This window comes from Lissotriton helveticus, chromosome 2_2 (genome assembly GCF_964261635.1).
Source record: "Lissotriton helveticus chromosome 2_2, aLisHel1.1, whole genome shotgun sequence".
Lineage (NCBI taxonomy): Eukaryota > Metazoa > Chordata > Amphibia > Caudata > Salamandridae > Lissotriton > Lissotriton helveticus.
In genome coordinates, this window is record NC_136060.1 from 372,216,136 (window position 1) to 372,238,250 (window position 22,115).

The 22,115-nt window shown below is 50.8% G+C and overlaps 1 protein-coding gene across 2 annotated transcripts in view; it reads right to left on the reverse strand.

Annotated features, from left to right (window-relative positions):
• Window positions 1-22,115, reverse strand: part of HTT (huntingtin) — a 1,924,961-nt gene that overhangs the window by 758,996 nt on the left and 1,143,850 nt on the right. For both annotated transcript variants that reach the window (XM_078678546.1, XM_078678545.1), the window contains one exon: window positions 2,256-2,397. In XM_078678546.1, coding sequence (XP_078534672.1) covers window positions 2,256-2,397 — 142 coding nt within the window. The remainder of the gene's footprint in view (window positions 1-2,255; window positions 2,398-22,115) is intronic.

Sequence of the window (22,115 nt, forward strand, 5' to 3'; positions counted from 1 at the left end):
AAGAATTCGTAAACAACTTGTTTTTTAATAGCTATAAATACAGTTAACTATAACAGAAAGTCCCAGGTTAAGATGAAAAATGTATGAAATTGGAATGAATGAAAAAGCTAATCTTAGAAAGAAGAGTACACCATCAATAACAGAAAATGGATGAAAACACCTCCAATACTGAACAGCAAATGAAACAGAATAAATTTAACAGAGACCTGCTACAATCTGATGAAAAAATGCATAAGTATTATTTATTACACCGTTCCCCGTTTGAAAATATTAGTACCCTCTGCTCAGTTTTTTTAAAGATGTTTTACAAAGGACACCTGCATAGCCTTGGCAGTGCAGAGGAGACAGGTATGAGTTTGCATCATTCATATATTTTGCTTAATTATTTATGGTTTATATGTAAAGTGCACAATCGTTCATAGGTAAAGCCTCTTGATGCTAGTGATACCTGGTACTGGCAGACATTAAAGATCATGTTACACTTTATAGGAAGCACAGACCAGTTTTAAGCAGCTTCTGGGACTTATAATGACCATATTCAGATTGAATGGATGGATAACGGTAATGTGTTAAACAAAGAGTGCCCCACGACATGGAAGAGTCTTTCAACCCAATTACCTATTATAAATTTCAGAACAGAAAAAAGTTAAACTGATGGACAGCTGAAGCTGCTGGAGGGGATGATTTAAAAAAAAAAAAAAAGAATCCGATAAAAATGCTGGTGTGGTGCCATGAAAAGCTTTATGCATGAAGCAGGTGCTTTAAAGTGAGTGACCTTATTTATAAATTATCAATTAAGTTGATGTCGGTGCTTACATAAAAGGTCACATTTTCTAAAGTGGAAAACAAGCCTAACATCAGCATTATGTAGTTTTTCTAGGCACACTGGAGAAGGCTGAGATAAACAGATATCACTCCATGTTGAAACACAAGGAAGGGGCGAATTACTTGCAACGGTCACAACTAAAACATACATTGTTTATTTACTGGGTAAACCTGGGGTTCAAACGTGAGCTTTAAATACAGTACAACAGCCAGATTTTGAGCACAAGATACCGAGTCTGGGCAAGTCAAGAAGAAGGCCACGAAGATGAATCCTATATATTAGTCTTGTTAAAAATAGGAAGGATTTCAATTTTAATGGGATGTGATGTCAAACATTTCGGTTTCCTCCATCCATGAGAGCTTTCTAATACTGATGCTGGCTCACTCGGATTGGAAAGCTGAAGAAAACGGAGCGTTGCCGGCATACAAGTATGACTTGACTGTTGTTAAACACTCAGAAAGGGGATGAACTGCAGGGACAGCAAGGATGAAATTATAGCCACCTGCAGAAAACCTAATGGAAGATTTGACTGGACGTAAATAGGGCAAGGTGGATTGATTGTGACCTGCTTGAGAGAAAATAAGCAATTCAGGCCAATGGAGTGCCTTTAATGGCAAACGTAGTAAGGGCCTGAAGAAGTATTGCAGTGTTGACGGTGTTGAAGGCGGCGGAGCTGCTCAATAATATTAGTATTCCCCAGTCGCCTCCATCCACCAACATATGCAGATCGGAAAACAGCCTTAATAACGCAGCGTTTACAACGAATCAACTGAACAATACAGGTTCTCTTCAATATTTTGTGAAACTATAAAGAGATTGTTTTCTATCTGAGCTTAAAAAGAGAAAGGGCGCTTTATAGGGACCTCTTGCCCGTGTTTTCAATGTTATCGATCTAAATAAGGTCTCGATACTTCCCACAACAAGTTAATATTGCCATATGTACTGTGTCACGTGGCCGGCCCAACAAGGGATGTAGGCGACATGCAGTATTCCAACTAGCCTACTAATGCCTTTTCGTATTTGTGAAAAAACTTTGATGAAACGCGACCGGCCCTGAGTGGGTTGTGGGCTTAACGCTGTGTACATCGGGACCTATGTTCCCCTCCCTATCTAGAAAATAAAACAGATCTTAAACAAAAGAGATAGGACGATACATTTTGGGATCTGACAGGTACAAAGAAGTTGTTTGTAAAAATAAATAATGGTTGATCTATAGCATGTTTGAAATTATCTAAAAAGATACCTGTCAAAATAATTTGTTATCTTTGTGTGTTTTTGTGCCTAGAGGCCACCTCAAATAACTCATTTGCAACTTGTTCTAAATAAATCTTGGAAAGAGGATTGTCTAGAGAAGGTTATGAATATGAACTCATTCACATGTTGAAGAAATCATGTACTCATATAAAATTGTTAGTACGTTTATACTTACAACATAATCACAAAAAAGAATGAGTGCTCCTCTTCGAACTATTTCCCGATTGCACATTCCAAGTTTGGATTCTACCTTGGATTCTTCAAGGTCTCCGGTGATCTGAGGGCTCAGCAGTTTGGTAGCGGATAGACTATGCCTTCTGCAAAACAGATGCTACAAATTAAAGGACATTTCTCGGCACACATAACATGTACCTTTCAGGAGAAAGAGTTGTAAAGAACAAGTTACTTACCTTCGGTAACGATATATCTGTAAGAAACAGTAGTTAGTATTAGATTCCTTACCTTAGAATATCCCCAGGCGTCAGTCTGGATCCGGAAACTTTTGCGTAGCAGTACCCCTGCGCGTCGGTAGGCGTCGTCTGCAGGCGTCCCCTGCGGCTCCGCGTCGTCGGCGTCGTGCGCCGTGATGACGTCGCTGGAGTATATAGACGCCGCCTCCGCGCGCTGACGTCAGTTCTTTGCACACAGCTTTTCCGCGCCAGAACACGCAGAGCCATGTGAGAACTAACACTGGTGCCATTTGAAACTAGGGCCCTGAAAGGGATGTCCTTAACCCTAGGTATCAGTTCGCAGAACGGGGAGGATGGGTGGGGCGGTAAGGAATCTAATACTAACTACTGTTTCTTACAGATATATCGTTACCGAAGGTAAGTAACTTGTTCATCTGAAAGAAACAGGTCAGTATTAGATTCCTTACCTTAGAATAGATACCCCAGCAATACCAACCCCGGTGGTGGGTCTGCGAACCAATACAACCTACACCAGAAAGTCCTGGAGGACCGAACGGCCAAAGAAGCCATCCCTCCGGACTTGACTGTCCAGGCAGTAGTGCCTCGCAAAGGTGTGCAGCGAGGCCCACGTGGCCGCCTGGCAAATGTCCTGCAAAGGGACTCCCCGGCCCAGGGCAGTAGCAGCCGCCGTGGCCCGAGTGGAATGGGCCCTCAGCCCAACAGGAGGCTCCTTCCGAGCCAAAGAGTAGCATGCTTTGATGCACAGGACGACCCACCGAGAGATGGTCCGCTTCTGTACCGCCCTTCCCTTCTTCTCACCCACGTAGCCAACAAACAGTTGGTCATCCACCCGGAACTGGCGTGTGCGATCCATGTAAAAAGAAAGCGCACGTTTTGGGTCCAGACGATGGAGCCGCTCTTCATCCTTCGAAGGATGCGGAGGCGGGAAGAAGGAGGGCAAGGTGATGGACTGCCCAATGTGAAAAGCAGAGACTACCTTGGGCAGGAAAGAAGGTCTAGTCCGAAGAACCACCTTATCAGGATGAACAGACAAGAAAGGAGGTTTAACAGAAAGAGCCTGGAGCTCACTCACTCTCCTGGCAGAGGTGATAGCCACCAGGAAGGCCGTCTTTAAAGTGAGAAGACGGAGAGGACAGGAATGAAGAGGCTCAAAGGGAGCGCACATCAGGAAAGTCAGAACCAGGTTCAAGTCCCACTGAGGCATCACGAACGGAGTTGGGGGATACATGTGCGTGATGCCCTTCAAGAATCGTAACACAATAGGGGACTTGAATAAAGATGGCTGATCAGGTAGCCTCAAGAAGGCGGAAAGGGCAGAAAGATAGCCCTTGATAGTGCCCAGAGCAGAGCCCTGCTGGGCAAGGGAAAGGAGGAAGAGGAGAACCTCAGACAGAGGGGCAGAAAGGGGATCCACAGCCTTTGCTGTGCAACATGCCACAAATCTGTTCCACCGGCAGGCGTATACCGACTTTGTGGAGGGACGCCTGGCTGCCAGAATCACATCACAGACTTCAGGAGGCAAGTCAAATGGCCTCAACTGCCGCCGCTCAATCTCCAAGCATGGAGGTGGAGACTGGACAGGTTCGGGTGGAGGACCGTCCCCTGCTGCTGCGACAGAAGGTCCTCCTGAAGGGGCAGGCGGATCGAGGGACCGACTGTCATGCTGAGTAGCTCGGGATACCAGTATCTTCGAGCCCAGTCCGGGGCCACAAGGATAACTTGGGCCCGGTCGCGCCTGATCTTCTTCAGCACTCTGGGCAGAAGTGGTATAGGCGGAAAGGCGTACAACAGACCGCAACTCCACTCGCGCCGAAAGGCGTCGCCGAGCGAATGCCGTCTTGGAAACTCCAACGCGCAGAACTGATGACATTGCGCGTTCTCTTCTGTGGCGAATAGATCTAACCAAGGCTCTCCCCATTGCTGAAAGAGGCCTCTCGCCACGTCCGAGTTCAGACGCCATTCGTGATCCACCGAGCACCGACGGCTGAGTTCGTCCGCCCTGGCGTTCAGAGAACCTGCCAGGTGTTGAACCGTCAGAGTCACGCCCTGACGTTCCAGCCATTGCCAGAGACGCAGAGCCTCCTGGCAAAGGGTCCACGACCCCACACCGCCCTGTTTGTTGCAGTACCACATGGCGGTGGTGTTGTCCGTGAACACCTGCACTACACTCCCGTTGACAAAGGGGAGGAATGCCTTCAGTGCTAGGCGAATCCCCCGCAGCTCCAACAGGTTGATATGGAGCCGGGACTCCGCCGGAGACCAGATGCCTCTGATCTCCGCCTCTCCCAAGTGGCCACCCCAGCCCTGGAGGGACGCGTCCGTCACAACCACGTGCTCCAGTTGGGGAAGGGAGAGGGATCTGCCTCTGACCCAATCGCGGTCCGTAAGCCACCACTGCAACTGTCTCGCAGTGCCCTCCGAGATCAGGACATGGTCGGATAGGTTGCCCTGATGCTGGGCCCACTGAAACTTCAGGTCCCACTGCAGAGCCCGCATCCGCCACCTGGCGTGATGCACCAGTAGGATGCAGGAGGCCATCAGCCCCAGAAGCCGCAGCGTCAACCTGACCGAAACCCGGAATAACGGCTGAAAGATGGGAATCAGAGCCTGAATATCCCGGACCCGCCGTTCCGGGGGATAAACCCGAAACTGCGCCGAGTCGAGAACCGCTCCGATGAAAAGGAGCTTTTGAGAGGGACACAGGTGTGATTTCGGCACATTGATGGAAAACCCCAGCTCGTGCAGGAGGTCTGCCGTCATCTGAAGGTGGTGGACGACTGTCTGGGGCGAGCCCGCCTTCAACAACCAGTCGTCGAGGTAGGGGAAGACTGAAACCCCTAACCGGCGCAGATGAGCTGCGACCACCGCCATCACTTTCGTGAACACCCGTGGGGCGCTGGTAAGGCCGAATGGGAGCACGATAAACTGAAAGTGCTCCTGGCCTACCGTGAACCGCAGGTAACGCCGGTGGGCCGGCAGGACGGGGATGTGAAAATACGCATCCTGCAAGTCCAACGCTACCATCCAGTCTTGAGGGTCTAGAGCAGCCAAGACCTGAGCCAAAGACAACATCTTGAACTTCTCCTTCCGGAGGAAGCCGTTGACGTTCCGTAGGTCCAAGATAGGACGGAGGCCTTCTTTGTCCTTCTTGGGCACCAGAAAGTAGTGGGAGTAGCAACCACACCCTACTTCTGGCCCAGGAACGCGCTCGATGGCCCCCTTGGCCAAGAGGGCCGTAACTTCCTCCTGCAGAAGTGTCAAGTGGTCCCCCGACACACGGTGGTTCTGCGGTGGCATGGCTGGAGGAGTGGACTCGAAGGGGAGGGCGTAGCCCCTTCGAACGAGCTGCAGCACCCACCTGTCCGATGTTATCGCGCGCCAGCGGGAGTGGTGATGGCGAACCCTGCCACCCACTGGCGTCACGTGAGCCCGAAAGCTCGGACTAGGAAGGCTTGGATGCAGCAGCGGGGGGAGGCGTGGACTGACCTCGCCGCTGGCCTCTACCGCCACCACGGCGAAAACCACGGCCGCCACCGCGCTGGGGAGCGTTCTGCGGCGCGTGGCTGGCAGCACGTGTGGGACCGCCCCTCCCTTGGCCACGAAAGGGGCGAAACGAACCCGTCAGCTGGCGCTGGGTCGAAAGACCCAAGGACTTGGCCGTGACCCTGGAGTCCTTGAAGCGCTCCAGCGCGTGGTCCGCTTTGTCACCAAACAGGCGACTGCCATCAAATGGCATGTCCATGAGTGTATTTTGGACGTCTGGCGAGAAGTTGGCAGATCTCAGCCAAGCATGGCGACGAATCGCCACCGTCGTGGACATAGCCCGTCCCAGCGAGTCGGTCGTGTCCAGACCACAACGGATCGAGTACCGCGCCGCATCCCGGCCTTCAACCAAGGCCCGGGTGAGCTTGTCCCGCACTTCCTGGGGGCATTGCGGCAAACACTCCTCGACCGTATCCCACAGGGAGTGGGTGTAGCGGCCCAAGAGGCACGCGGTATTACAAGACCGCAGTCCAGCGCTCAAAGAGGAAAAGACCTTTTTACCAAATTGGTCATACCGCTTTGATTCCCGATCGGGCGGAGCCGACGGGAACGCGGACTGTGAAATGGAGGCCTGGATCACCAGACTCTCCGGGGAGGGATGGGTGGATAGGAAGGCAGGGTCGTCCGAGCACGGACGTTGACGCCTGGCAACGTTCCGGTCAACCTGTGCACCGGAAGCGGGCCTGGACCAGGTGCCCAAAAGGACATCCGTCAGGGCCTCATTAAACGGCAGCAGAGGCTCCTGGGGGCATGACTGCGGTTTAAACACTTCGGTCAGAATGTTCGGCTTGACCTTCGCGACAGGGAGCTCAAGGCTCAAGGCCTTGGCAGCCCTCATCAGGACCACCGAATAGGCAGCACCTGCCTCAGACGCCACAGGGGTCGGGGAGACCAACCCAGGGTTGGGCGACTCGTCCAGACCACTGGCATCACCCAGATCACCTACCCAGTCCACATCATACTGGCAGGCACGGGATAAAGGGTCCTCAGACCCCTCCCAACCCTCTCCATACTCGTCCTCATCGCCGTATTCTGGATCGACGATATAGACCTCGGGGTCAATGGGCCCCATCGGCGCCGGATCCGGCGTCGGACGACGCCGGTCCGACTCCGCGTCAGGAGTCAGAGGGGGAATGGGGGTGGCGCCGCGTGGCGTCGGCGCCGGGGACCCGACGCCGGCCGGAACCGACGGCGGAGTCGCTGCACCGCGCGGAGGCGGTACCACGGGTTGGCCCAAAGGAACCGACGCCGGAGAGGCCGGTAGACCAGCCGGCGACGAACCTGAGGGGCCCAGCGGCGCCGGGGCCGGAGCCACCGGCGGCGTCGAGGCAGGAGCACCCGAACCGCTCGGGCCCCCAGACGGGACCGACGGGCCCGCAGGCGCCGTAGGCCCCGCCGGAGGAGACCTCGCCCTCATAGCTATGAGGAAGGCCTCGATCTCCTCACGCGACGCGCCTTCCCCAGGGACCGACGGGTATGGGGCAGACGGCGTCGGCGACCCACGCGGGCCCGCGTGGGTGGGGCCACCCGAGCCCCCGGCCGCATCACGCGGGCGTCGGGGGGAGTCGGGGGTACGATGACGACGCCCCGACTTCTTACGCTTACCTGACGAACCGGAGGAATGGTGGCGACTCCCGGAGCGCTCATGGCGGCTCCGCGATCGTTCCTTCGACCGCTCCCTCGACCTCCGACCGGACTGGGACCGCTCTCGACGCGGGGCCGACACACGGAGCTCGAGAAGCTTGCGGGACCGCTCCCGCCTAGCTTTACCAGTCAAGGCCCGACAGTCGACGCAGGACTCCACGTCGTGGTCCGCGCCCAGACACCGGAGGCAGAGTCGATGGTGGTCGGTGACCGACATCAGGCGGTCGCACTCGTCGCAACCCTTGAAACCGGGCATCCTACCGGCACCGTAGAAGATTAAGTAGTTAACAAGAAACTTGGTCAAAAGACCGGAGTACTGCTCTTCGGATCTGCGCTAACTGGCGCGGAAAAAAGAAGAACTGACGTCAGCGTGCGGAGGCGGCGTCTATATACTCCAGCGACGTCATCACGGCGCACGACGCCGACGACGCGGAGCCGCAGGGGACGCCTGCAGACGACGCCTACCGACGCGCAGGGGTACTGCTACGCAAAAGTTTCCGGATCCAGACTGACGCCTGGGGATATTCTAAGGTAAGGAATCTAATACTAACCTGTTTCTTTCAGATTACATAGATAGTGCTTATTAGAAATGTCATCAAGCAATCGTCTGTTATAAAATGTACACGTTTCTGAACTCATACTTCCAGTATTCCAAATCCAACAACATACATAACTAATGGCATTCAATTATCATTCATGCCCTCACTTTTTTATAAATTTATTTTATGTGGATACTGAGGTAACATTTTCCAAAGACTAAGGAAAGTCTTCAAAGCTTTGTAGAGGAGCCCCTTAATAAAGACATGCGATCCTTCTTGAACGTAGGTGGAGATAAACTTATTGTATGGCAACTGAGATAATCAGAAGAGTGTCAAGCCTTTTTTGTTGGTAGCACGTGTAGTGACTAAAGCTAGTTGAGGCAATGTCATCCAGAATAAAACTGGCAGCATTTCCACTTTTTGTCCTGGCTGGTTGTAAAAAGTATAACCACAGGCGTGTCAATGTAGATTCCAATAGAATCCACAACACAAGAAGGTAGCAGGCTTAAAAATCGTATGAGAAATAATGAATACCAGATACATTTCTATCAACAAAAATGTAAACTTGTAGATTAAGAAATACTTTTCCACGCTAACCAGTGCTAAAATACTTGTGCTCTCTTCTTTAAACATGGTAACATTGGTGTATACACAATTGGCCTATTTACTTTCTAACTCCCTATGAAAAAGTGGTATCACCTGTACCATGGGAGTGTAAATTAAATGCTACTACTGGGCCTGCAGCACTTATTGTGCCATCCAATAAAGCAGCCAATTAAATATGTCTCAGGCCTGCCACTGTATCCTGTGTTTGCAGTTTTAAACTGCCATTTCAACTTGGCAAGATAAACCGCTTGACAGGCCCAAACATCCCATTTTAATATTTATAAGTCACCCCTAGGGTAGGCCGTACAGGGTCCAGAGGGAATGGTGCCCTGTATTAAAAAAAAAAGAAAAAAAGATTGACTTGTACTTTTAAGTTGTAATTGTCCTCATAGACAAAACTCCTACATTTGTTTTTCACTACTGTGAGGCCAACCTCTCCAACAGGATCTCATTCGGTTCCGTTATTACATTTAAACTTTCAACTAGTAGCAGATAGGAATGTTGAGTTTTGTGTCTACAGAATTGCAATTTAAAACGTCTTTAATGAAGTCAGATTTTAAATAAGAATTCTAAAAATACCAATTTTAGAAGGTTGACTTTTTTTGTCCTAACCATTTGGTGCCAGCAGCCTGTATCCTGGGTCACATGATAAGGGGTAGCTGGCATTTGGCCTTTGTGTATTGCTCCCAGACAGTGAGACAAAGGGGCAATAGGTATTGGCAGAATGGGCCATCTGACTTGAAAGGGTGGAATATCTGTCACCTACCACACATGACAAAGGGTCTGCCTGAGCACAAAGGCTTTAACACTAGGCTTTTTTGATTTCGGATAAGCTGGGGCCAGGGCAGAGAGGCAGGAAATTCCAAGCACCTCTGGGGGTGGAAGTTTATAGAAATATCTCCTACTTCAAAGTGGGCACCAGGCATAACCAATGAGCCTTTAGACCCAATCCTTCAGTACACCTCTAAACTTGTGGAAAACATAGAAGGACTGCTGTGCTGCTCTGCAAGAAGGACTGCTACTCTGTTGTCCTGCTGCCCGAGTGAAAAGGACTGCCAGAGTGACTCCAAGGCCTATTTGGCTGGCCTCCTGATAAGAGCCTCAGAGACAAAAAATGCTCCAGCCACCTTGAACCCAGCACCTGTACTCTGTCTGCTGTGAGTCCTATCCCCCGAGTGGTGCCAGTCAGTTTTGGACCTTTGGAAGTGGGCCTGAAGGTGCTTTGCCAGCCAAGCTGTGGTTCTGTGAGCGGAACAGATGGAGCACAATGCATGTCCTCGTAGCCGCATCACAACTGCCACTGCGCAACACTTCCCAGACGCAGAGCTCCACATCTCAGTCCGCAGCCTCTTCGAAACTGCTGCTGTGTGACACATCCTCGATGCAGGTCTTCTCATTTGCAAGCACCTAGCTGACGGCATCATCGATGTCGACGCAGGACTTTATACTGCAGCCCGCAGCTTCCTCTAAACCTCTGCTGTACAACAAATCCTCGAATCGGAATCTTTCAGCGCTCCGTAAACACTTTGTTGAGTGGGCCAAACTTTGACCCTATATTCAGCATGCACTTCATTGCAGTCAGTCTGAACTAGTGACTTTCTAACGATCCGGCGCCACTCGATAACGGTAGTTAGCACTTTGTGCTTTTAGCTGCTATTTTCACTGAAATCTTAAAAATTGAATATCTCTGGTTCTACTGATTCGATTTGTGTTGTTTGGTCTCAAATAATTTATTAAATGTTACTCTATTTTTCTAAATTGGTGCGGGGTTTTTCTTCTGTTGTGTTTTCACTTGTGTTTACTGTTTGAACTGCTGCATACTGCTTTATACAATGCATTTAAGTTAAGCTTGACTGCTCTGTGCCAAGCTAACAGAGGGTTAAGCACAGGTTAATTTGGGGTCTGTTTGTGTTTCACCCTGATAGGAATTGTGGCTGGTGCTTAAGAATGGTTTTACCCCCTCAACCAGTGACCCAGTTTCCTATAGGATCTAACTAAACGACAGAGTTCAATGCACAGAATGGAGAGGATAGGTGAAGAATCTGCAGTTAGATTGAGTATCTACCAGAAAGAGTGTAACCGAAGGTAAGTTACTTGCTCTTCTGACAGAGACATCTAACTGCAGATTACTCACCTTTTGAATAGATACCAAAGCAGTACCTACTTGGGGGTGGGTCTCTGAATAGACTCAAACCAAAAAGTCCTCTAAGATCGAGCAGGCAAAAAGCCCATCTTTCCAACTTTGTTGTCTAGACAGTAGTGTTTCATGAATGTAAGCACTGATGCCCACATAGCTGCATGGTGAATGTCCAGGACAGAAAAGTTGCGTGCCAAAGCTGTGGTAGCAGCTTTGGTCCTTGTAGCATGAACACACAGTCTTTCCAGAGGTTGCTTTTGGTCAGTACATAGTAGATTTTAATGCAGCACACGATTCAGTGGGAGATGGCCACTTTCTGCACAGCCTAGCCATTTCGCTCCAGTGAAAGAGCTGATCCTCCACCCGGTGTTCCCTGGTAGGTTCAATGTAAAAGCTCAGTTAGGGGAAGGATAACACGTCAGGCAGCATTTAAACACAAAGCAGCTAAGTGCAGACAGAGAACTGGAACTTACAATTGAAGGAATCCAGAGAAACCTTGACAGACAGTGTAATATTCAAAATCAGACCATGTTAAACATTAAAATTAAAGATGCAAGAGGGGAACTAGCAGACTATCTAGAAAGAATCCTGCTAAGAAAATGGGAGGCTAGTAAGCTAGCTCACTGCAAATATGGGGAGGGATGTGGAAAACAATTAGGCTGGAAAAGAAAGTGAAAAATGCTAAACACATCAAAAGAGTTGAAGACCAAGGATCCAGAAAATGGTGCATAGAAGACTCAGATTTAGAGCAGGCTTTTACATGGTTTTACCAGGAACTATATACAGATGATTTAGAAGCCTCAGAAGATCAGATAAGGAGTTGGCTTAGGGAGGGGACACTGCCTACAATTGAATCTGAACTGAAGCAGAGCTTAAACCAGAATATAAGTTTGGAAGAGGTGAGGGAGGCAATCAAGGTGTTAACAAAAGGAAAGCATCAGGTCCAGCACGAGCTACTGAATGAGTTGTATGTAGTATTAAAGAAGGAAATAACTTCGATAATAATCAGCTTACTAGAAGGCATTTTCTCTGACGGTCACACCCTGCCATGATCTTGGAATGAAGCAACAATTCATTTAATTTTAAAACCAAATAAGGATCCTAAACTTTGTGAATCATACAAGCCGATCTCGTTACTCAATACATATTACAAGACCTACACACATTTATTAGCAAAAAGACAGGAGGGGCTGATCAGGGGCCTAGTGCACAAAGATCAAAAGGGCTTCAGAAAGGGGAGACAACTACGTGAGTGGACACATGATATGGTTAGTGCAATAGATATGGCTACTGAAAAGAGAATTCAATTAATGATACTGACATTTGATGCCTGAGGCCCTTGATAGGGTGAGCAGGCCATTCCTAGATGATGTAATCAAGTAATACAACTTGGGAGAAGAATTTTCAAAGGCAATTTGATCAATTTAAAAAGAGCTAACGGCAAGAATTGAAGTAAATGGGAAACTAACAGAAAAGATTTAAATAAGAAGAGGGATGTGGCAAAGGTGTCCGATGTCAGCCTTGCTCTTCAACCTGTATATTGAACCTATAGCAAATAGAATTAGGAAAAGCCAAGACATTAAGCCTTTCAAACATAATGGATGGGTGAAAAAAGACAGACTATATGCAGATGACCTGATGATGTATACCCAGGATCTCACCTGCTCTTTCTTTGCTCTGAAGGAGTTTGGAAGGGTCTACGGATATTTAGTGAACCAACAAAAACCAGAACTAATATCTTCAATTAACCTTTTTTAGCAGTCCGCTTGAAAAAAAAGAAATAGGATATCTGAGGATTCAGTTATTACAGGACCTGGACAAGATGACCGAAGTGAGTTTTGACGAACTTATGTCCGAGACTAAGAAATGATTGAGATGTCTACCCCTCACAATACTATAAAGGCCATCATAAAAATGGCAATACTCCTGGAATTCACTTTTATCTTTAATGCGATCCCGCTGACTTACAGAACACAATGGCTTAGGAAACTACAGGGCGAGATAAGCAGCTTTATTTGGTCATGTAAGGGAGTGAGAATTGCCTGCAAGAAACTTTGAAGGATTAAGTCAAAATGAGGCAAAGCAAGCCCAGATTTTCAGTTTTATTGTTAGGATTTTCAGCTAAAGAATATGAGGCTACTGTTAACTAGAGGTTTTCAGCATATCTCAAGGGGATGATCATCTTCTATTTAAATACAGCCATCCTAAATTCATGAAGAAGATTAGATTAAAGACTGACTGCTACTTGTAAGCTATGGGCCCAGATTAGTCGGAGCTAGAATTACCCTAGTATAGTGACTTTGCTCAAATAGGGAATTCACCTGGAACGCCAGAATAGTTGCTGGATAATTTATCACGACCTCTGAAGTAAGCTAAAATAAATAGATGGGGTCAGATTATAAAGGGAAATTGCTTGGTGTCGTGGGAAACCCAAACTCGGATCACAAACAATAGGCAGTCAAAGTGTGAGTTCTTTCAACTGGCAGCTGGGCAAGCAGACTGGGTAAGGACGGGGAAGGATATACGGAATGGAAAGAAAAATAGCAAGGCTGTACCCATCCCACCCCCACAAAAGAAAGGTATTAAAATGGTACTGGAATCTGATGCAAGGAATTAACAGACTGGAGCGTTCACATTGCCAGATGAGATTTGGAGGAGGGACCTGCCGATGCTGAAGTTAACACACTTATGACCAGTATCTATGTCTTGGGCCTCAGCAAAATCTGCACCACTCAAAAAGAATAATTTGTTCACAGGGCGTATTAGACCCTGAAGAAGTTATCAAGTGTACGAGGTAGAGGGACGAAGTCCTCCCTCAAGTGTGCTTTGGAGAAAGCAGATGATGTCCATATATTCTGGCAGTGTCCCGCTTTCCAACTCTTCTGGCCAGACATTGGTATGGCTATGTCAGGCATAATGGGAAGAGAAATCTAGGTAAGCCGTTTGTAGGTGACGGGTCTTTAAAATAAATTACTGAAAAAACAGTCCGCTCCAATATTTTTACCAATTTTGCTAGCACAAACTGAGTCTCTAAATGAGTCAGCAGGCTGAATGGCTGCTGTCACTTTGGTAAAAGGGCGGAGATGTGGGAGACCCTCAGGAGAACTGGTGTAAGAGTTTGTCTAGATAAATATAAATATGGATATTGGTTGCGACTCAGCTGTCACAACTTTCAGCAAGAATGATGCTTCCGTCGGCAGAACCAGTTTGTCTAGGAACAAGGTGATGTGCCGGGCATTGACACAGAGACTGTGAAGCTCAATCCCTCACCGCACCAATGTTATGGCAAATAGGAACACTGTCTGGAGAATGGGACGCCGCTAAGGACAGCTTCGAAGCATCGCAAAGGGTGTGCAGCTCAAATAAGTGAGGACCAAGTTAAGGTCCCACTGTGGCATACAAAAGCCCAGGGAGGAAACAGATGTCATAGCCTTTCAAAAAATGCATCACGACAGGGGATTTCTTTTTTTATAATTCATTTTATTAGTTTAGTTCAACCTTACAAACTGTAACTTGACATTCCTGTGCAAGACATTCCGGACAAGTATTTCCATCTCTTGAACAACTGCATGATATGCGATTGCATCCACCATCTTGTTGTAGGCTCGCTACTAGCAGAAGTGTAATGAGTGTGGAGTCCATGGCGCCAAAAAGGTCTCATATTTCTTGGGCACTCCTCGAGCTTTGTACACTAACTTTTCCATCACTGCAAAATGGTCTCTTCTCTGGATCCATTCTAGGATGGGGTAGCCTGCCACTCCCTCCAGTGCCAAGCAAAAGTCTGTCTTTGCCACCTGGGGCCGTATTACAGAACTGCCCTGGTGGCACAATGGGCGTTTTTGCCCTAGTTGTGCACCCTCTAAGCACTTTGGTATTACAGAAGGGGACGCAAAAGCTTTTGCGACCCCTTTTTAATACAGATAATGCTGGTGCACATGTAGCACTAGCGCTATCATTAGAGGGTGGTTTCTCTTTTGTAGGGGGCGTGGCCCCATGAAAATGAGGAAGTCTCTTTGCTGCGCCGTATTACCGACGTGGGTGCAGAGGCAAAAACGCCTTTAGAAGGCACACTGACAGGTGGAACACTTTCAGTGCACCTCCTAAAGGCAGCCCTCTGGAGGGTTGAAAGTGCGTCCCATGGACCCCCCAGATATCCCATTGCAGGCGGATGCAATCACTCACTGCACTTGCCTTCAAGGGGATCTCTAATTCCTCTTGAAAGTGCAGGTAAGTTGCCTCCTGCACAGAGAAACACGGAGCAGCGTGTCAAACAGCTGCTTGAATGTGCTGCCATTGGGACAGCACAATTTTGAGGCTGCCCTGAGGGCAGCAAATTCAACATAATAGGGCACATTTTCCCCGTTTGCACATGTGCACCTGCTTAAAGGTGCACAGTGGTGCAAACAGGAAAAGTGCACCCGATTTATAACAGGGCATCTTGTAAGCCATAGCTATGAACAAGAGTGATGCTCAGGACCCTCCAGAATGCTTCCATGATGCCCAGCAGTGCAACCTTTGAATCAAGAGTGATAGGCCTCCCGATCACCTGCCCCACAATTGTATTGACTCTGGTCTAATAGAGTTGCACAACAGGACATTCCTAAATCACATGAAAGAATCAGCCTGGTGACTCATGATAGAACAGGTGATTTAACTTATGAGGGCTTGTCCAGCAAACATAGGAAGCCAAAAGAGCTGAAAGGTACCCTTCAACTGTGCAAAGAGCAAAGCTCCGATAGGCAAGGGACGAAACCAATCACAAAATCTCATGTAACTTTGCCAGGAGGGAGGTCAATAAGGACATGTGCCACATCAAAACACAAAATTTGTCTTGGCAGGCATGTACCATCCTTGTTTAGGGACACCGGGCTGCCAAGATATCAACACCTTAGAGAAAGTTCAAAGGTGTTCAGCTGTCGCTTCTCAATCTATAAGTATGAAGTGAAGATTGTGAAAGCTTGAGTGTAAAACCCTGCCCCGTTGCTGCGACAGCAGATCCTTCTGGAGAGGCAGCCTGAACAGAGGACAGATTCTCGAGTCAATGAGCTCTGGATACCATACTCTCCGTGCCCAATCCGAGGACATTAGGATGACATGGGCCCAGTCTTCTTCAGAACCCGGGGCAGAAAAGGTATCAATGGGAAGGAATACAGGAATACAGGGTTGCACCCTAAGCAGAATGCACCTCCTACAGACAGACACCTTGGAAACTCCAATGTGCAGAACTGCTGACATTGTGCATTCTTGGATGTGGCCAACAGATTGAGTCAAGGTTCTCTCGATTCATGTTAAGAAGCGTATATAGCACGACAGCTACCCAACATTGGGGTTCGCAGCGCTTCGACAGCTGGTAAGGTCATACTGTTCCACCTAGTTCAGAACAACCGTGGTAGAGACCCTGCACCGCCTCTGGATGCAACTGCCACTCGTGATCCACTAGGAGTCAGTGGCCGAGCTTGTTCACCCTGAGATTCAAAGATCATGGCAGGTGATTAACTACTAGGACAATTCTTTGATGGTTCAGCCTTTTCCACAGGAACAGTGTCTCCTGGAAGATGGTCTATGACCTCACCCCACCTTGTTTATTGCAATACCACATGGCGGTGGGGTTGCCCTCAAGCCTCCATGCTTGCTTCCTTTTGGTGGAAGGAAGGAAGTCTTTCAATGCCAAATTAGTGGCCTACAACTACAGAAGGATGATATAGAGCCCGGACTCCGTGGGAGACCAAAGGCCCCTGATCTCCACCTCTCCCAGGTGACCTTCCCTATCCAGCAGTAAAGCATTAGCCATCACTTTCCACTCTGGGTAAGGTAGATGTCTACGGATGACCCTATGTTAGGCCAGTAACCAACCACTGCACATCTCTGCAGTCTCCTCTCAAATCTGGAAATGGTCAGAGAGGTCTTCTTGATGTTGGGCCCACTGAGACTTCAGAACCAATTAAAAAACCTGCATGCGCTACCTGGTGTGCTGTACCAGCAGGATGTAAATGGTCATCAGTCACAGCAGCCTGAGAGTCAACCTCTCTGAAATCCAGGACAAAGGCTGAAAGATCAGGATTATAGCCTAAATGTCCTGGAGAAAAACATGGCAGAAAGGCACAAAAGCACAAGTTACTACTTGTGTAACGATATATCTGTAAGTGACATTAGTTAGCGATAGATTCCTTACCTTAGAATATCCCCAGGTGTCAGACTAAATCCGGAAAATTTTGCGTAGCAATACCCCTGCGCGCCGGCAGGCGTCGTCCGCGGCTCCGCGTCCGTCGTCGGCAGCGCCGGAATGACATCGTCGGAGTACTTAAACGCCGCCCTCGCGTGCTGACGTCAGTTCTGATACACAGCTTTTCCGCGCCAGATATGCAGAGCCATGATAGAACCAACACTGGTGCCATGAAACTAGGGCCCTGAAAGGGGATGACCTTAACCCTAGATATCGGTTCGCAAAAGGGGGAGGATGGGTGGGTCGGTAAGGAATCTATCACTAACTAATGTCTCTTACAGATATCTTGTTACACAAGTAGTAACTTGTGCATCTGAAAGAGACACGTTAGTGATAGATTCCTTACCTTAGAATAGATACCCCAGCAATACCAACCCCGGTGGTGGGTCCGCGAACCAATAATCACACCAGGAAGTCCTGGAGGACGGAACGGCCAAAGAAGCCATCCCTCCGGACTTGGCTGTCCAGGCAGTAGTGTCTTGCAAACGTGTGCAGCGAGGCCCACGTAGCTGCCTGGCAAATGTCCTGCAAGGGCACTCCTCGGCCCAGGGCAGTGGTAGTCGCCATGGCCCGAGTGGAATGAGCCCTCAGTCCAACAGGGGGCTCCTTTGCCAAGGAGTAACACGCCTGGATACACGAGATGATCCACAGAGAGATGGTCCTATTGTGCCTTTCCCTTCTTAGCGCCCACGTAACCAACAAAGAGTTGGTCATCCACCCGGAACTGGCGTGTGCGATCCAGATAGTAAGAGAGTGCACGTTTTGGGTCCAGACGATGGAGCCTCTCTTCCTCTTTCGAGGGATGCGGAGGCGGAAAGAAGGTGGGCAAAGTAATGGACTGCCCGATGTGGAAGGCTATGACAACCATGGGCAGGAAAGAGGGTCTCCTTCCGCAACACAACCTTGTCCGGATGGACAGAGAGGAAAGGAGGTTTGGAAGAAAGAGCCTGGAGCTCACTCACTCTCCTGGCAGAGGTGATGGGAACCAGGAAGGCAGTCTTCAAAGTAAGAAGACGGAGAGGACAATTATGGAGCGGCTCAAAGGGAGCACACATTAGGTAAGTAAGTACAAGGTTCAAGTCCCACTGGGGCATCACGAAAGGAACAGGAAGAAACATGTGTGTGATGCCCTTCAAAAACCTATTTACAATGGGGGACTTGAACAAGGAAGGCTGATCAGGTAGCCTGAGGAAGGCGGAAAGGGTAGAAAGGTACCCCTTGACAATGCCCAGAGCAGAGCCCTGCTGGGCAAGAGAAAGAAGGAAGAGGAGAACCTCCGAAAGGGGTGCAGAGAGTGGATCCACAGCCTTTGCTGTGCACCATGCCACAAATCTGTTCCACCTGCAGGCGTATACCGACTTTGTGGAGGGACGCCTGGCTGCCAGAATGACATTACAGACTTCAGGAGGCGAGTCAAATGGCCTCAACTGTCGCCGCTCAATCTCCAAGCTTGTAGGTGGAGACTGGACAGGTTCGGGTGGAAGACCATCCCCTGCTGCTGCAACAGAAGGTCCTCCCGAAGAGGCAGACTAATCGGGGTATCGACTGACATGCTGAGTAGCTCGGTATACCAGTATCTTCGTGCCCAGTCCGGCGCCACAAGGATAACCTGGGCCCGGTCGCGCCTGATCTTCTTCAGCACTCTGGGCAGAAGTGGTATAGGCGGAAAGGCGTACAACAGACCGCAACTCCACTCGCGACGAAAAGCGTCTCCGAGCGAGTGCCGCCTTGGAAATTCCAAAGCGCAGAACTGATGACATTGCGCGTTCTCTTCTGTGGCGAATAGATCTAACCAAGGCTCTCCCCACTGCTGAAAGAGGCCTTGCGCCACGTCCGAGTTCAGACGCCATTCGTGATCCATCATGCACCGACGGCTGAGTTCGTCCGCCCTGGCGTTCAGAGAACCTGCCAGGTGTTGAACCACCAGGGTCACGCCCTGATGTTCCAGCCACTGCCAGAGGCGCAGAGCCTCCTGGCATAGGGTCCATGACCCCACCCCACCCTGTTTGTTGCAGTACCACATGGCGGTGGTGTTGTCCGTGAAAACCTGCACTACACTCCCCCGGACAGAGGGGAGGAATGCCTTCAGTGCAAGCCGGATCGCCCGCAGCTCCAGAAGGTTGATGTGGAGCTGGGACTCCGCCGGAGACCAGAGGCCTCTGATCTCCGCCTCTCCCATATGGCCCCCCCCAGCCCTGGAGGGACGCGTCCGTTACAAGTACGAGCTCCGGCTGGGGTAGGGAGAGGGATCTGCCGCAGACCCAGTCGTGGTCCGTGAGCCACCACTGCAACTGTCTTGCAGTGCCCTCCGAGATAAAGACATGGTCAGACCAGTTACCCTGATGCTGGGCCCACTGAAACTTCAGGTCCCACTGCAGAGCCCGCATCCGCCACCGGACGTGATGCACCAGAAGGATGCAGGAGGCTATCAGCCCCAGAAGCCGCAGCGTCAACCTGACCGAGACTCGGGATAACGGCTGAAAGATCGGAATCAGAGCCTGAATATCCCGAACCCGCTGTTCGGGAGGATAAACCCGAAACTGCGCCGAGTCCAGAACTGCTCCGATGAAGAGGAGCTTCTGAGAGGGACACAGGTGTGACTTCGGCACGTTGATGGAGAACCCCAGCAAGTGCAGGAGGTCGGCCGTAGTCTGGAGGTGGCTGACGACTGTCTGGGGCGAGCCCGCCTTCAACAACCAGTCGTCGAGGTAGGGGAAGACTGACACCCCTAACCTGCGCAGATGAACTGCGACCACCGCCATCACTTTCGTGAACACCCGTGGGGTGCTGGTAAGGTTGAATGGGAGCACGGTAAACTGAAAGTGCTCGTGGCCTACCGTGAACCGCAGGTAACGCCGGTGGGCCGGCAGGACGGGGATGTGAAAATAAGCATCCTGCAAGTCCAAAGCTACCATCCAGTCTCCGGGGTCCAGGGCAGCTAAGACCTGAGCCAAAGTCAGCATCTTGAACTTCTCCTTCCGAGGAAGCCGTTGATGTTCCGTAGGTCCAAGATAGGGCGTAGGCCCCCTTTGCCCTTCTTGGGTACCAGAAAGTAGTGGGAGTAACAACCACACCCTAGTTCCGGCCGAGGAACGCGCTCTATGGCCCCCTTGGCCAAGAGGGCCGTGACTTCCTCTTGCAGAAGTTGCAAGTGATCCCCCGACATGCGGTGGAATTGCGGTGGCATGGCTGGAGGGGTTGCCTCGAAGGGGAGGGAGTAGCCCCTTCGGACTATTTGCAAGACCCACCTGTCCGACGTGACAGTGCGCCAGTGGAAGAGGTGATGGCCCCCCACTGGCGTCACATGGGCCTGAAAGCACGGACTAGGAGGGTTTTGAGGCAGGTGCTGCGGGGGAAGGAGTGGACTGGCCTCGCCGTTGTCCCCAACCGCCGCCACGGCGGTTTCCATGGTCGCCACCGCGCTGTTGCACATTCTGTGGCGTGTGGCTGGCAGCACGTTTGGGGGCGCCACTTCCGTGGCCACGAAAGGAGCGAAAGGCACCCGATTGCTGGCGTGGGGCCGAGAGGCCCAAGGACTTGGCCATAGCCCTGGATTCCTTAAAACGCTCAAGCGCATGGTCTGCCTTGTCGCCAAAGAGGCGACGGCCATCGAACGGCATGTCCAGAAGAGTGGCCTGGACATCAGCCGAAAAGTTGGCGGTTCTCAACCAGGCGTGGCGTCGAACCGACACCGTCGTTGCCATCGCCCTGCCCAATCAGTCCATGGTATCCAGTCCACACCGGATGGAATATCGCGCCGCATCTCGACCCTCTGCAAGAGTTTGGGCGAGTTTTGCCCGGACCTCCTCCGGACATTGTGGCAGCACGTTCGCGACCGCGTCCCACAGGGTGTGGGTGTAGCGGCCCAAGAGACATGCGTTACTGACTGAACGCAGTCCCAAACTCAGGCACGAGAACACCTTCTTCCCGAATTGTTCATGCCTCTTGGATTCCCGATCGGGCGGAGCTGCCGGGAATGTGGTCTGGGAGGTAGAGGCCTGGATGACCAGGCTCTTGGGGGTGGGATGGGTGGACAAAAAGCAAGGGTCGCCCGGGGCCGGGCGGTAGCTTCTAGCCACGTTCCTATCCACAGGCTGACCCGTGGCGCGCTTGGACTAAGTGCCCACAAGAACATCACACACGGCCTCATTAAACGGCAGCAGAGGCTCATTGGAGCTTGCCTGCGGTTTAAGGAACTCAGTGAGGAGGTTAGTCCTCACGGCCGCGACGGGCAGCTCAAGGTGTATGGCCTTGGCCGCCCGCGTCAACACTACACTGTAAGCAGCCCCCTCCTCCGTAGCCACGGTGGGAGAGGAGACAAATCCAGTGTCTGGCGAAGTGTCAAGTCCACTGGCTTCCCCAAGCTCATATGTTCAGTCCTGTTGAGACTGGCACTCCTGTGCCAGAGGGTCCATAGACCCCTCCCAATCACCCTCGTTACCCAGTTCAGGGTCAACAGATGGGGCCTGTTCGTGGAAATAGAAATCTCCAAACGACGTCAAGAGCGACGCCCAGCGGCGCCGCTGGAACCGGACCGAGTGTAGGATCGGGGACGGTGTCAAAGCAGGCGCCGGGGGCGACACCCGCAGGGCCAGCGTCCGGTGAGGTCGACCGGCGACGACCCGGATCCGGAAGCGGTGAGGGCCTGCGGCGCCGGGTCCGAAGTCACCGGCGGCGCCGGGGCCGAAGCACCCGACGGCGTCGGAGCCAAAGCACCCGACACGGTAGGCCCTCAAGCCGGGGCCGTTGGGGCCCGAAGGTGCCACGGAACCCGGCTGAGGAGGGAGGAACCTCACGGCCATGAGGTACCGCTCGACTTCCTCTGGCGTCGCATCGTGCCCTGGGACCCGAAGGTGTGGGGCAGGTGGCGATGTCCGCGACTCCGTCGGAGCCGCGTGGGTGGTGTCACCCG